At 42.4% G+C, this 17,091-nt stretch overlaps 1 protein-coding gene across 3 annotated transcripts in view; it reads right to left on the bottom strand.

Annotated features, from left to right (window-relative positions):
- PLPPR5 (phospholipid phosphatase related 5) overlaps positions 1 to 17,091 on the bottom strand; it is a 755,539-nt gene that overhangs the window by 92,286 nt on the left and 646,162 nt on the right. For all 3 annotated transcript variants that reach the window (XM_029618585.1, XM_029618584.1, XM_029618583.1), the window contains one exon: positions 14,092 to 14,342. In XM_029618585.1, coding sequence (XP_029474445.1) covers positions 14,092 to 14,342 — 251 coding nt within the window. The remainder of the gene's footprint in view (positions 1 to 14,091; positions 14,343 to 17,091) is intronic.

Genomic DNA, 17,091 nt, shown 5'->3' on the forward strand with positions numbered 1-17,091 from the left:
TTGAAGGGTTGGGGTGGGATTGGGTTTTTTTTTATGTGCCCTTTCTCCCCCCCAAAAAAAAACGATAAGAAAGCTACACAAAATTTCGTGGGTTTTCTTTTCGTTTTGTCGCCCCCCCCCAAAAAATGCGACAAAATAGGAAATATCATCTCTATTTCCTATTTCGTCGCAAACGAATGCACATCCCTAGTAATTATATCTTTGCTTCCAGTTGCCTATAAAGCCTCTTAGTGCAAATATTATGGGGCAGATTTTTAAATAGTATGCGAGCGCGTACTTTTGTTTGCACACCCGGCGCAAACAAGAGTACGCCGTATTTTAATAGATACGTGTATATCTGTTAAAATTCAGGTTCGGCGCGCACAAGGCTGCGCAAAATCAGCAGCCTGCATGCGCTGAGCCGTGCAGCCTGCCTCCATTCCCTCCGAGGCCGTGCCGAAATCGGATCGGCCTCGGAGGGAACTTTCCTTCTGCCTCCCCCCACATTCCCCTCCCTTCCCCTACCTAACCCACCCCCTGGCCCTAACTAATTCCCCCCCTACCTTTATTTCAAAAGTTACGCCTGCCTCGCAGGCGTAACTTGCGCACGCCGGGCCGGCTGCCGGCGCACCATGTTCCGGTCCGGGGGCTGGTCCGGAGGCCATGGCCACGCCCCCAGGCCGGAACCACGCCCACGGCCCCACCCCGGAACGCCCCTGAATGACACACCGGCCATGACACGCCCCCGACACTCCCCCGACAAGCCCTCCCAGGAAAGCCCCGGGACTTGTGTGCGTCGGCAGCCTATGCAACATAGGCTCGGCACGTGCAGGGGGAGGTTGGGGCAGGTTTTCGGGGGGTACATGTGTATCTTATGTGCCTACCCCTTTGAAAATTTGCCCCTCTATGTATGCACCATGGGCCATGATTACTGGTCTAGTCAGAGCCTGAATCAAAGTATTGATCAGGAGCCAAGAGGAGTTAAAGTAGGACTTATATTTCTTTTGTAAAATGTTTCACATTACTTTGCTGGCCCATAATAAGGCAAGCAAGCTCACATTGTGTTCCAAACACTGCACTGGGACTTACCACCAAGGGTTGCACTAATCCACAAAATTTCAGGCCCCTGAGAGGTGTCAGGATGCAGCACCTAGACAAAATGGCCACTTTAGGTTGCGCGGAGCATGGTACACGAGATGACCTCCATTCAATTGCCTCTAGCTCTCCAACCAATGGAGATTCAGATGAAAAATGTAGTATGGTTTTGTTTGAGACCCTAGAGAGCATTAGTGCAAAATTGTGTTCGATTTGGAGAAGGTTGAGTGTAGACCCCTGGTCCACTTGATATGGAATGACCCTACTGCATAATAAACACGTTTAACATCACTTCCGCCAGATAAATAGCAGGTGTAAAAATACATGAGTAAATTGGAAAATGTACATGTATGTCTTTTAAAGCAGCAATTTAGGAGCATAAACTGTTGGCCCTGCACATGAATGCCCTAGACCACTCATTTTTATGCATGTATATGTGTGCACGAAAGTGAAAATGCACACGTATTTTGGATGTTTATTAAATACAGAATATGCGAGAAGAGACTACTTGTGCATACATATGCTAATTTGTATGCATGGAACGTTTTGAAAATTCACCTGTAAGAATATATTAAGGCCTAGTCAGCCTTAAACAGCTAAAAGTACCAAATTGTGGAAGAATGTGTGAGCATTAAGCTGCTCTAATAGATAATAGTTTTCAGATAGTCAACTGACATAAGTAAAATACTTGTTACCCACATATATCACTTTGAAAATTAGCCTCCCCAAAAGAGCTCACTTGGGCACTTCAGGGACTTTGGATACTCTTTGCTTTCACTCAGGCCGATACAGTACAGTGCGCCGGCGGAGTGCACTGTTAACCTGCATTTGGACGCGCGCTTTCGATGTACTAGCTTTACCCCTTATTCAGTATGGGGTAATAGCGCATTGAAAACATGCATCCAACCCCCCGAAACTAATAGCGCCCACAACATGCAAATGCATGTTGATGGTCCTATTAGTTATTCCCACGCGATTCAGTAAGTAAAATGTGCAGCCAAGTCACACATTTTACTTTCAGAAATTAGTGCCTACCCAAAGGTAAGCGTTAATTTCTGCAGGCGTCGGGGAAGTGCACAGAAAAGCAATAAAAACTGCTTTTCTATTCACCCTCCGACTTAATATCATGGCGATATTAAGTCGGAGGTTTCAAAAGTTAAAAATTAATTAAAAATAAAAAAAAAATAAATGTAAAATTGGCCCGCGGCTCGCGGGTTGAAAACGGACGCTCAATTTTGCCGGCATCCAGTTTCCAAACCTGTGGCTGTCAGCGGGTTTGAGAACCGACGCCGGCAAAATTGAGTGTCGGCTGTCAAACTCGCTGACAGCCGCCACTCCTGTCAAAAAAGAGGCGCTAGGGACGTGCTAGTGTCCCTAGCGCCTCTCTTTACCGCGGGCCCTAATTTGAATAATTTGTTTTAGTGAATCGTGCGCACAGGAGAGTGAGCTGTGCGCACGCTGGGAGAGTGGGCGCTTGCCCGCTCTCCAGCGAACTTTACTGTATCAGCCTGACAGTTTGCTTTTTCTCTTCCTTTTTGCAAGCAATTCATGTATTTTACTCTGGGGGAAGTATATCACTCACTGCTAGACACTTATCTGTGCTTAAATTCAATGACAGTATGCAAAGTTTGCATTAATACAGAGGGATAGAATCCTAATAATGTCTTTGGAAAGATAACTTTATGGCATATTCCACTTCTTCAGTTTCTCAAGCTAAAACCCCAAATAAAAACAGAATTATCATATTGCCAGCAGAAGTATCTATTTTTTTGCATGTTTTTAATTTTCTAATTGTAGTGCTTGTTTATTTACAAAGAAGTTAGTATGATGTATTGAGGTAAAATATATTATTTTCAAAAAACAGTACAGCATGTTTATCATTTAATATTTAATGTGGAGCGAAATTTCTCCAGACACAATGATGTTACACAAAGTAACATTTGGCAACAATTCCAGTTCTAGTAATAAATGAATGATCTCAACTGTAGATCTTCTTTGTAAACCATGTTTGTGGTGTTTCCCTTGGCTCTAGAATACACAGCCTTCTTTGACTACCAGCTCTGGAGCAAACCATTTATAAAACTGCCATTCTGCATCAGTGCACAGATATTGTGTGTAACATGGAAGTCTATATTCAAAAGCCATTTAGACAGTTAACTCAAAAATCATCTGTTTAAATGGCAAAATTGGCATATTCAGCCACTATTCTGTCTAAATTATAGCTGCATGGCTACTTATCTGGCTATAATTTAGCTGGATGTAAAGGGGGCCTTACTGGGGAATTCCAGGGAGGGGTTGAGTTATCTGGCTAACTTTGCTGAATATTGCAGATATACAGCTAAGTTAGGCAGATAACTTTAGGCCTGCTCGATTTCTGAGGCTGAGGAGGGCTTTGTCCTGGGGGGGGGAGGGTGGGGGGAGAGACACAACGGCTCAATCACATTTTGAGATGTAGAGTGGGAGATGCAAGGCCCAATAGGGCAACTTTATTATTAGAAGTAATACTTTGTATCTATTGCCCTGCAAGTCTTGTGGGCTTGCTGAAAATTATCCTTCCCATGATTATTAAAATATCCTGGTGCGCCCCATCCACGCCCAGCCCACGCACAGGCCTGCTCACCATGCTAACTCCTCTGCAGGTCATGGGTCGGCCTCCCCAGTGGCAGCCGCGAGCACCTCCAGGCCTCAGCATCCCGTGGCGGCGGTTGCCGGGCCTTCCACTGTGCACCAGGCCTCACGCTGGAGTTTGGCATCCTCAGTGGCATTGGCCATGCCCCTACACATGAGTGTGTGGACCGCCCAGGCTCTTGTATGGCCAGGGGCAAGTCCTAGATCCGCGGTGCGCCCAGATTGAACCTACAATATAAGGAAGTCCCTGCCTCCACTTCCTTGCCTTGGCAATATGGTCGGCACTGCAAGTGTACTAGTTTGCCTCCATATTCTCATTCTTGTTCCAGTCTTCTACTGTTCCAGCGTCCTACTGTTCCAGCCTTGTCCAGCATCCTTCTGTTCCAGCGTCAGTCTGTCCTGTCTCCCCAGGTAGTACCCTCGGTCTGTCTCTCTGGTACTGACCTCGGCCTTCTCCTTGACTATTCTGCTCACTACCTGGATCTTGACCTCTGCCTGCCTTGTGACTTCATCTGACCTCTGGAACCTGACCCCTACTTCGTTGACTACTCCTCGGACTGATCCTCGGATTCTGACCCCGGCTGCCATTGACCATGTCTCCTGATTCTGGCTTTGTCCCTTGCCTTGTCATCGCCTACGCTGTATTGGCCTTCCTTGGTTCTCCAGACCTAGTGACCAACCGCGCTCCCATTTCTGTTCGTGGGCACGCCTCTCTACTACCTCTCTGGGAGACCCTGCGAGGCCCACCTAAGTCCAAGCGTCCCGCGTCCCGCGTCCCTATGGGCTCCACCCGGGGGGACCGCAGGCTTCCAGTGGTGAAGCTCATCCTAGCCTCTGTCTCCTCCTGTGCTCCGCCCTCTGGAGGCAGGTGCTTCCTAGTCCCTACCAGGGAGCCATTCTACACTGCTCCAGGTCCATCTCCAAGCACAGCATATCATTTAGAAAGCTTCTTTAAATTGTAACTATCTGAGAAAGACAAAAACAAACATTCTAGCAAGTTTTCAATATAGTGAGTCAATCCATTTACCAATTTATCAGTATACCAATTGTTAAAAACACACACACACACATATAGTTGTAGATAGATAGATAAAATACTTGGGGAGAACAATATTCAAAAGCAATTTACCCAGGTAAAAGAGCTGTCTCAATGGGGATCACCGCTCATACATTTATCTGCAGGAAACGTAGATGGGATCGGAGGCAGGCATTTGTCAAAGAAGACAACAGCACATATACAGCCTCATTCACCTAGCAGCATTAATCCATTTAATGTGTGAAAACAATATTTTTTTTGCATGTTAAGTGGCCTAATGTGAGGATTATGCAAGATATTTCATATATATCATGCTTTTTAGGCCCGGCACTGCACGTATTTAAATAAGCTCATTAGCAATAATATAGGGGTGTATTACTGTCTGCCTCACCAAAATGAACAGACAGACAATGAAATGCTAACAGAAATTAGGGAAGTTAACAAAATTAGCAGCACAGTGACAATGGATGTTTTCAATTACCCCAGTGTTGACAGGGTAAATGTCACATCAGGACATCCTAAAGAGGAGAAGTTCCAAGATTAAATAAATGACTACTTCATGGAGCAGCTGGTACAATAACCAGCAAGAGTGGGGAACTATTTAAGACTTAGTCCTTAGTGGAACACAGGATTTGGTGCAAGACGTAATGGTTTTGGGGCCACTTGGCAATAGTAATCATAACATGATCAAATTTGACTTAATTGGAGGGAGAACATTAAAACAATCTACTGTGATAGCATTTAACCTTCAAAAGGGAGACTATGATAAAATGAGAAGAATGGATAGGAAAAAACTGAAAGAAGCAACTGCCAAGGTTAAGAGTTTACAGCAGACACAGACCTTGTTTAAGAATACCATCTTGGAAGCCCAGACCAGATGTATTCCACACATCATAAAAGGGGAAAAGAAGGTTAAATGACTACCAGCATGGTTAAAAGGTGTGGTGACAGATGCTATTATAGCTGAAAAACATCTTTCAAAATGTAGAAAAGGGATCCAAATGAAGAAAACAGAAAACAACATAAGCACTGGCAAGTTAGATGCAAAGCATTGATAAGAAAGGCAAAGAGAGAATTTAATAAGAAGCTTGCATTGGAAGCAAAATTTCTCAAAATAAAAACTTTTTTAGGTACATTTGAAGCAGAAAGCCTGCAAGGGAGTTAGTTGGACGACTAGATGATCAAGGGGTAACTTAAGGAAGAGAAGGCCATAGCAGAGAGTCTAAATTAATTCTTTGCTTCAGTCTTTACTGAGGATGATACAAAGGAGATATCCATACCAGAAATGATATTTAAAGGTAATGATTCAGAGGTTAAACAATCTTATTGAACCTGTAAAGTATAATAAGGCAAATTCATAAAGAATGGCAGATGGTATACATCCAAGAATGTTGATATAACTGAAAAATGAAATTGTATACATACTACTAGTAATTTGTAAATATCTTTAGAATCCTCTACAGTACCTGAAGATTGGAGGGGTTCCAACATAATGCCAATTTTTAAAAAGGGTTCCAGGGGTGATCCAGGAAACTACAGACCAGTGAGCCTGACAGTGCCATGCAAAACAATAGAAACTATCATAAAGAACATAATTATTGAGCATATAGATAGTCATAGTTTAATGGGACAAAGTCAAGGAAGTCTTGCCTTACCAATTTGCTACATATATTTGAAGGTATAAATAAACATGTTTATAAAGGTGAGCCAGTTGATATAGTATATCTGGATTTCCAGAAAGTATTTGATAAAGTCCCTCATGAGACACATCTGTAGAAATTTAAAAGCCATGTGATAGAAGGAAATGTCCTATTGTCAATTAGAACTGGTTAAAAGATAGAAAAGAGAGTAAGGCTAAATGGTCAATTTTCTCAATGGAGAAAGGTGAATAATGGAGTACCTCAGGGAACTGTTTTAGTACCACTGCTTTTTAACATATAAATGACATGGAAATGGGAACAAGTGAGGTGATCAAATTTGCATATGACCCAAAATTATTCAAAGTTGTTGCGAGAAATTGCAATAGGACCTTGCAAGATTAGGTGACTAGGTACCAAATGACAGATGACATTGAATGTGGACAAGTGCAAAGTGAATCACATAGGGAAGTCAATCTAAATTTTACCAATGCAAAGTTCCACATCAGTTGTCACCACTCTAGAAAAGGATCTAGGCATCATTGGGGTTAATATGTCAATATCCTCTGCTCAGTGTGTGGTGAAATCCAAGAAAGAATATAGAATACTAGGAATTATTAGGAAAGGAATGGAGAAAAAAACAAAGAATATCATAATGCCTCTGTATCACTCCATGTTTTGACCACATCTTCAATATTGTGTGCAATTCTAGTCACCATATCTCAAAAAAAAAAAAAAAAGAAAAAAGAAATTAGCACAATTAGAAAAATTACAGACAAGGGTGACCAAAATGAAAAATGGGATGAAACGATTCCCATATGAGGTTAAGGCTCTTCAGCTTGGAGAAGAGATAGCTGAGGATAGAGGTCTATAAAATAATGAGCAGAATGGAGCAGTTGAATTCAAGTCAATCGTTTATTCTTTCAAAAATTACAAAGACTAAAGGTCTTGCAATGAAGCTATTAAGATTATATTTAAAACAAAGGAGAAAATATTTTTGTTCTCAATTCATAATTAAGGCCTGGAATTCATTGCTAAAGGACATGGTGAAAGCTGTTAGTGTAAGTGAGTTTAAAAAAGTTTTGGACAATTTCCAGGAGGAAAGCTCCATAAACCATTATTAAGGTGCACTTGGGGAAATCCATTGCTTATTAGAGATGTGAATCGTGTCCTCGATCGTCTTAACGATCGATTTCGGCTGGGAGGGGGAGGGAATCGTATCGTCGCCGTTTGGGTGTTTAGAGTATCGTGAAAATCGTTAAAATCGTGAACCGGCACACTAAAACCCCGTAAAACCCACCCCCGACCCTTTAAATTAAATCCCCCACCCTCCCGAACCCCCCCCCCCAATGCCTTAAATTACCTGGGGGTCCAGCGGCGGTCTGTAGCTAAATCAGGGGAAGGGGGAGGGCAGGAAAACCGGCACACTAAAACACCCTAAAACCCACCCCCGACCCTTTAAATTAAATCCCCCACCCTCCCGAACCCCCCCCCCCAAATGCCTTAAATTACCTGGGGGTCCAGCGGCGGTCCGTAGCTAAATCGGGGGAAGGGGGAGGGCAGGAAAACCGGCACACTAAAACACCCTAAAACCCACCCCGACCCTTTAAATTAAATCCCCCACCCTCCCGAACCCCCCCAAATGCCTTAAATTACCTGGGGGTCCAGCGGCGGTCCGGAATGGTCTCCTGCAATTGAATCGTGTTGTCTTCAGCCGCCGCCATTCTGCGCCGCCATTTTGCAAAATGGCGGCGCAAAATGGCAGCGGCCATAGACCAACACGATTCGACTGCAGGAGGTCCTTCAGCCGGGGTCCGGAACCCCCGCTGAACAACCTCCTGCAGTCGATCTCCTGCCGGCGCCATTTTCCGTACGGAAAACGATTCGCGGCAGGAAATCGCTCCCGGACCCCCGCTGGACCCCCAGGGACTTTTGGCCAGCTTGGGGGGGCCTCCTGACCCCCACAAGACTTGCCAAAAGTCCAGCGGGGGTCCGGAATGACCTCCTGCAGTCGAATCGTGTTGGTCTATGGCCGCCGTCATTTTGCGCCGCCATTTTGCAAAATGGCGGCGCAGAATGGCGCCGGCTGAAGACAACACGATTCAATTGCAGGAGACCGTTCTGGACCGCCGCTGGACCCCCAGGTAATTTAAGGCATTTGGGGGGGTTCGGGAGGGTGGGGGATTTAATTTAAAGGGTCGGGGGTGGGTTTTAGGGTGTTTTAGTGTGCCGGTTTTCCTGCCCTCCCCCTTCCCCCGATTTACGATTTTTTGACGATAAATCGGGGGAATTGGTATTGTATCCTGGCCCTAACGATTTTTGACGATTTAAAATATATCGGACGATATTTTAAATCGTCAAAAAACGATTCACATCCCTATTGCTTATACTTGGGATAAGCAGCAAGAAATCTATCTATCTAGCCCTTAGGATCCTACCAGGTACTTGTGACCTGAATTGGACATGGTTAGAAACAGGATACAGGGCTTGATGGACCTTTGGTTTGACCCAGTATGGCAAGTCTTATGTTCTATTAATGCTAATCAAATAACATAGCTTGCAGAAAAATTTGCAAGCTACATTATTTGAGTAGAAATTGGTTAAAATTCGTGAGTTTCTCAGGATATTAATGCAAGTCCTGAGGCACCCACAGCCTAGCCTTAAAAGAACCAAGAATGCCCCGCCCCCCGCAAGTTGGAAAATTCCCCAGGGGTCTGCTTAGACTCCCTATTCCTCCTCCCACCAGCTTCCTTGCAAAAAGCCCATAGTTGAGGAAATGTTAAAAGAAAGCATTTTTAACAGATGGCAGAAGCTCTACCAACCCCCAACCCCACCTTTTTACAGAAAAATCCAGCACCCTGAGGGCAGGAGCAAGGACCCCTTCCCCCATCTTAGCCCACCCACTCAGATCCTCCCCTTTGTACAAAATGCAAGGCCTTGGAGGTCCAGTGGATCTGGATGCCTACCCCTGGACCCCCCCTTTACTTGAGAAAAAGTCATCAGTGGTATAGTAAGGGCCCAGAACACCCCCTAGACTCCGAGCCTGGGCATTAGCCATTTTCCAAAATGGCACACCCAGCTTTTATAATCTCAAAAATTAAGGAATAACTAGTGTCTAGTAGATGAAAAAAATAACCAAATTGTTCATATGAGTCTCCAACTGTTGTAATCAAGAAGTGGATCCTTGGGCTGACCGTTGATGGAAGACGGTCAGGAGGCAGTTCAGGTAAGCAGGCAGGCAGGTAGACTGGCAGGCAGGCTGGCAGGCAGGCAGGTAGACTGGTAGGCAGGCAGGCAGGCTGGCAGGCAAGCAGGTAGACTGGCAGGCAGGCAGGCAAGCTGGTAGGCTGGCAGGCAGGCAGGCTGGCAGGCAAGCAGGCACGCTGGCAGCAAGCAGGCAGACTGGCAGGCAAGCAACTTCCTTGGTGACTGTGTTGCAAAGGCAAGGAAACCTAGGAGACGCCGGGTTTAAATCCCCCCAGCATCTGATGTCACAGAAGGAGGTCTGATGTCACAGAAGGAGGCGTGTCACAACACCACCATACATGGATAAAGTTTTATGCTAAACAATTAAAATATTATCCTTTATTTTTATCTTAACCGGACCCCTCACCCTCTTTTATTTTTTATCTGGTTTTTCATAAAAATTCCTTCACTTCGCTCACCGTGCTAACTCCTCTGCATATACCTCTTTTTAAGCTAATGGTTTCTTCTCGTGCAGATCTCAATCGAGCAGCAATTTCACTTGAAATTCAAAAACTTTTTTTATTTTTTCAAAAAACCGGAGACATAAACGGAGACATCAACGTCTTTGTCGCATTCTTAATTTATGTATATTATGCCCGACATGTAAATAAATTGATTCTGCACTTATCTTTCGACTTGCATCGTGATAATATTTCTATACTTCTTAGCAAGGAAGTGCCTCATGAAACGCTCTGTTTCCTCAGCCGCCAATGTTGTCAATGTTTCGCTAATGCTGCATCAGGGCAGGTTTGTTATGTTTTCAACCTTCCATCTCCGCCCGACTTTCAGAGAAAAAATAAAAAATGTTTTTGAATTTCAAGTGAAATTGCCGCTCGATTGAGATCTGCACAAGAAGAAACCATTAGCTTAAAAAGGTATATAGAGAGCGGCATGATCATTTGATTGAAACTTGTAGAAGATCAATAAAGATTAATGCAAAGTGAAGGAATTTTTATGAAAAACAGTTAAAAAATAAGAGGTGGCAAGACCCATGATTGTAATTACTGGGCATTCAGACTCTGTAAAATCAGATTCTTTTCCTCTTTCAAAAAATAATTTGTGAACATTTTTTAAGATAAAAATAAAGCATACTATTTTAATTGTTTAGCATAAAACTTTATCTATATATGGTGGAGACTCATATGAATAATTTATGGTTTCAGTATACTAGTTATTTTTTTCAACCACCCAGCTTTTAACATAGGGGCATAGGCCTGGCAGATCCATTTTGGAAAATGGCTGACACCCTGGTCCGGAGCCTAGAAGGTGCTCTGGATCCCTACTATATCACTGATTATGCTCCAGGGATGAGCTAGGTGGCATCTGGGGCCTCTAGACCACCAGGAAGGCTTTTGTTTTCTATAAGGAGAGGTCCAGGGGGGTGTGAGGTGGGAGATTGAGCAGTCTACTGGACCACCAGTGCCTTGTGTTTTCTACAAAGTTGGAATCCAGGGAGGTGGGCTAAGTGAGTTGCCTGCAAGAGCAGATGGGTGGGGGGGGATGACATCTCCAGGCCTCCTTAAACAATAGTGGCCCCACAGTCCCATGGGAAAATACCATGGGCCACGGTATTTTCCCATAGGAAAAAATCCCATGGGATTCACCAATCCGCAGGGTCATTTACCAGGACTTGGTGAATCCTATGATATTTTTCCTTTGGGGGAAAATACTATGGCTTAGTAAATGACCTTGATAGTTTTGGATTTTCAAAATGATATGCATTGTTTATCAGGGGAAAAGAATCTGCAGGATAAGGAGGTGCTAATCTCTGCAGGTACTTTTCCCTCAGTCAGTTTTGAAAGGAAAAGCATGTGCATTCTTTCCCTTTGAAAACATACAAAACAAGGGGAAAAGCACCCACTGGCTTTGTAGCAATCCACATAGATTTGAAAGTTTGCCTCCTGAACCCATAGCAGCTCATGACCAAATGTAAAATGATAAATAGTTTTATGTACTGAGCAGTAGGGGATGTGATAACATCCATCTATTTCCCTTGAAGCAAATAGACTGCTATACGCTCTCAATAGTGGGAGAAAATAATGGTTTACTGCTGCTTTTCCTATGGCTGGACTCCTTCCCATTCTACTACCAGCTCCTGGAATGTCCCTCCTCATCTTCTCCTGCTTCCCTCCCAGCAGCCTGACACAGTGCCATGCTGCTAACACATATTCTGGCACAATGCATCATTTTGACTGGGCAGCTTACAATGCATTAATGCTTAAGAAGATTTTTAGTTGAAAATTAATTTCATGTCTACTAAACATAGAAATACTAAAGGCAAAGCCATATTTCATTTAAAAACAGACAGCTACATGTAATAGTAAAGGAAATAATTTTGGGCTTGTCATTGTTACACCTGATCGGATCCTTTACTTACTCACAGAATAATTTTAAACTCAACACGCGTGCACCCATGCACGTGCGGATCAGCACGCGAGCAAAGATATGCTGGAATTCTAAATCATGCACGCACGATTTAAAATATATCAACCACCCATAAGTATGTTCCTAATTTTAAGAGGTTACCTGAGCACAGCTAGCGTGTGTATCTTCCATAGGACTTTCTCGGCTTTTTCACGCATATGTAGGTAGATTTTAAAACAGGCTCGCATGAGGAACAACCAAGTTTTTCCAATTAGTCCACCAGTTTGCCCAGTTAATATCGAGTCTTTCAGACCCCTGTGGTTCTTCATCCCAAACCCCCCCCCCCCCACCCCAGTTGACCTGGACCCCTCACCCTGTCCTGTAAACCCTAAAACCTGAGATGTACAGACTTGCTCCTCATCTGGAACAGTAGTAAAGTTACGCAGATAAGAAGCCAACACACGCTGCGGTCTCCGGTTTTAAGATACGGAGTTATGTGTATAACTGCCCCAGAACGCCCATGCTCCTCCCCTTTCCCACCCTCTTATTTCTGAAGAATGCACTGGTATACAGGCGCATAATTCGCTGCTTTTTAAAATTTGCATTGCTTGCATGTGGCCTACATTCACGCGGATGTGGCTTTTTTTTGTGCAAGCAATGCTTTTAAAATCTACCTCTTATTGTACTTATTTACATCTTCTATCCTACAACTCCAGTTTAAGGGGATCAAGATTGTGCATATAAATCCAAATATTTAATCTCATACATCCTTGTTGATGACCCATAACCAGCATGGCTCTCCGCTTCAACGGCAGGAGAGAGGAAAAACAACCAATAGGGGCTGTATGACATAGTCTGGGTAAAGGGAATAAACATGGGTGTAGCTTGCTTATTGCAGCGGTTACTACCCCTACTACCCCTAACTAATCAAGCTAGGTATTTCACTTGGATGCAGCTCCATCACTGCTCTCTACATTAATGGTGGGGGTGGAAGGGAAATAGAACCAAGAGTTAAGAGAAAAAGATAAGTATGAGAGAAAAAAATGTGTGAAGCTTGCTGGGCAGACTAGATGGGCCATTTGGTCTTCTTCTGCCGTCATTTCTATGTTTCTATGTTTCTATAAGTAGGATAAAGTTGGTCTTGATTTTACTCCACTTATCCCACTACCTGTGGAGTATTGGTGTCCAGCCAGTGGGGTAAAAAATGAAACCAATCGGCTAACCTAATTATAATATGGGATATCTCCTCTGATGCATATTTTTGGCAATCAACTTACAATTGCTCTCAATACACCTGGGCTGACAGGGGAAGGGGCGGGGGAGAGTCGGTCAGGATTTTCATATAATCCACATATTTGCAAATAATGCAAGTAACTTTAATTGTACACATTTTGTAGCTAATATTTAAACAGAATCTACCCTAGCAGCGTCTGTCTGTAAATTGGCTAGCATAAGGAGCACAGGCCAAAAGGGCTCAGATACTTTATATCTGCTGTGTGTGTGAGTGGTCAGGTGGGGGAAGGTGGAGTTAAAGTAGCAAGAGTAATTTTGGAAATCCCATAGGCACGCATTATTCTAATCCTCCAACCTAAACAGCCCCTACCTCCCCACCCCCACCCCCTTCCCCGGAACACAATCTTTTATCCTGGCAAAAAAATGTGTGGAAACCCACACGTACCGAGGAACATTTTAGACAGGCCAATTTACCTGGGAAAATATTGTTGAAATGAAAATGACCCTCCTTATTGTCAACCAGTTCCTTACCTGGGGGCTCAGACTTACCATCTCTGCAACTTGCCTGAATTTTACAGCTCTGGGTATGAGAGATTCAACACTGCTCCTGAACTCCATCACACTTCCTCTCATGGAACACTTCCTTTTTTTTTTTTAATCCATTAGCTTGTCTTACCACTGATAAAACGTTGTTTCTAGCATGGTAAAATAATTGCTCTTTAAAAATAAGGTGAAAATAATCTTTTCTAAATTAACCATAATTGCACACTATAAATGCTCATTTTGATTGTTGTCAGAGGAACGGTTGAAGCTATTTTATATGTGCATTTGAGAACAGATAATATAGTGACACAGATAATCTGATTTACTTACAGCCAGGTACATTGCTGCGTATACACTCAGAGCTGCTTCTTTGGATGGAAATGTTTTCCTAGCTCTGATGACAATATCTGGATTGCCAGTGCAAGCATCTACTTCAGTGATGAACTGTGTAAATTGCTGACAGCCAAGTGCGGTATAATTGGGTTTACAAACAGTGAGAAAATGTGGTGCCAGGTTTCCTGTCACTACTTGTCCAGCATTTACAAAGATGTCGGTGGCAAACAGTCCAAACGTATAAATACCTGAATAAAAAAAAAGTGTTAGTTTCTATTTAGAATTAAGAGAAAATGTTACTTTGTCATACACATATACTAGGACTGGGTGAACCAATTTAAATTAAATTTAAACTATGAAGATGATGTACTAATGCACAAAAGACAGCATACAGTATTTGTGAAATAGCACTTGCAGTTTTTCTACTAGGACTGTATACAAATAATCCTGATAGAAAAATTGCAGAAAAAATTTGCAACCAGATATTTTGCAAAAATAAAAATCTGACATCTCCTTTAGAGATTTTTTTTTTTTTTTACAAAATTTGATCTGCAAATTCATTTTAGTGCATAGTTTAACAATGCGCTAATAGTTAATGAGCTCCTTTGCATGATTTTGATTCACAGTAGCTCATTAACTATTAATTTGAATCCAATTTTGCACATAGAAAACTGCACATGAAATTTTATTCCTTGCAAATACGGAAAATGATGCAAATGTCACTTTGTGTGTTAAAATGCAAATAATGCGTGCTTTAACAAATAAACAGCACCATTAGGAATTTTATTGATCATAGCAACATTGGAGGAGTTTTCCATATTTTAGTCCAGAGATCTCTTTATCTGAACTTGTGTTGGGTGAGGAAAGCTAATCAGAACTGAACTGGGATAGGCTGCAGATGAACTGCTAATCAGATGAATTGGAGCCATTCCAGCTTGTTTTTTTTTTCACACAGGTTGAATGAATATTGGGAAATTTTATTTTATATTCAAAGATGTCAAGATTTTAGAGTAATTTCAAAAACATTAGCTGTGGCAGCTCTGTAAATATTCACATAAATCTGAATCAATCCAAACATGTCTTAAATTAAAATAAAAATCTGCGTTAGAGTTAAACTGGGCTGAAGTTGCCGCTGATTGCCCAAGTAAATTCAAATTTAAAACTGGATTCAGTCAGAGAAGGTTCATTCATCCCTAACATGGACCATACAAAAGGCTGTTCTCTTTCATTGTCTGAATGAAATGAAGTGTTCAGCTACTGTATTGTCTTCCATCTCTTTACCAGTAGATACATAATTATGTTAGTGAGTGCAGAAATGCTCCAGTGGCTATTTACATCTGCTGTGTTTTCTCACGTGCAAAAATTCAGACTTTAGGCAACAGCAATGTATATTTATTGCCACGAGGTGTACACTTCTACCAGTTTTCAAACATAAAGGGTACTATTTTCTCCAAAGCCAGTTTTATAATTTCCCCAACAAACATCTGTGAAGTACTGGAAAAAAAGCAAGACATTCAGAAAGTTTTGGTACAAGAAAGCAAAAACTACATTTTTATTTTGGTAGAAGTATATGCAAAATATTGACTGCTTCTGCAAATTATTTCCTCAAAGAATTTAATGAGAACATTTTGATGAAATAGGCAAAAACAGCAATATTTGCCCCTTTCTCTGTATTTACCAAACCCCAAAATAGCTGCATATAGAAGTGGCAAATTTTGATAATATCTTGTTAAAGTCTAGAGCAAATAGTTTTTCATAGGAAGTTTGCAATATTTTTGCTAAAGGAAAATTTAACTTTTTAAACATCTTTAAGTATCAATTACATATGAACATAAGATATGCCTTACTGGGTCAGACCAAAAGTCCATCAAGTCTAGTGTCCTGTTCTTTTCTTTGATTTGTTTTAAATGAGCTATTTGCTAACTTCAAGGAATGCCCCCTGGTCCTTCTATTATCTGAGAGAATAAATAACTGATACATTAACTTGTTCAAGACCTTTCATGATTTTGTAGACTCTTATCATATCCCCCCTCAGTCGTCTGTTCTCCAAACTGAACAGCCCTAACTTCTTTAGCATTTCCTCAAAGGGCAGCATTTCCATGCCCCTTATCATTTTGGTCGCCCTTCTCTTCACTTTCTTCAATGCAGCTATATCCTTTTTGAAATGTGGTGACCAGAATTGTACACAGTATTCAAGGTGCAGTCTCACCATGGAGTAATATAGAGGCATTATGACATCCTCCATTTTATTTCCCATTCCCTTCCTAATAATTCCTAACATTCTGTTTGCTTTTTTGATTGGCTCAGCACACTCGGCCGACAATTTCAATGTATTGTCCACTATGAGGCCTAGATCTTTTTCCTGGGTGGTAACTAGCATTGTGTAACTACAGCAAGGGCTATTTTTCTCTATATGCATCACTTGGTACTTGTCAATAGGGATGTGAATCATTTTTCTGACGGATGAAAATATCGTATGATATTTTCTCATCTGTCAGGTATTGGGGGGTCCCCGAAAGTGATAGGAAAACCCCACGAAATTTTTGTGTGGTTTTCTTATCATTTTGGGGGGTGGGAAGAAAGGGCACACAGAAAAACAACCCCCAAACCCACCCTGACCCTTTAAATTGAATTATTTAGAATCCCCCACCCTCCCGACCCCCCCCCCCCCCAAAAAACTTTTCTAAAGTACCTGGAGGTACAGCGGGGGTTCCAGGAGTGATCTCCCACTCTCGGGCTGTCGGCTGCCACTAATCAAAATGGCACCGATGGCCCTTTGCCCTTATCATGTGACAGGGGCTATCGGTGCCATTGGCTGGCCCCTATCACATGGTAGGAGCAATGGATGGCCTGCGCCATTTTTAAGATGTCCACACCTGTTACACACGTTTTACCTTTGTAGCTACACCTTCCAGGTTTTTTTTCTATTTTTCTCATTTTATCAATGTTTCCCTTCTGAAAGTTTAGCACAGGAGCCATGGATTTACTTACTGTCCC

Source organism: Rhinatrema bivittatum, chromosome 10 (genome assembly GCF_901001135.1).
Source record: "Rhinatrema bivittatum chromosome 10, aRhiBiv1.1, whole genome shotgun sequence".
Taxonomy (NCBI): Eukaryota; Metazoa; Chordata; class Amphibia; order Gymnophiona; family Rhinatrematidae; genus Rhinatrema; species Rhinatrema bivittatum.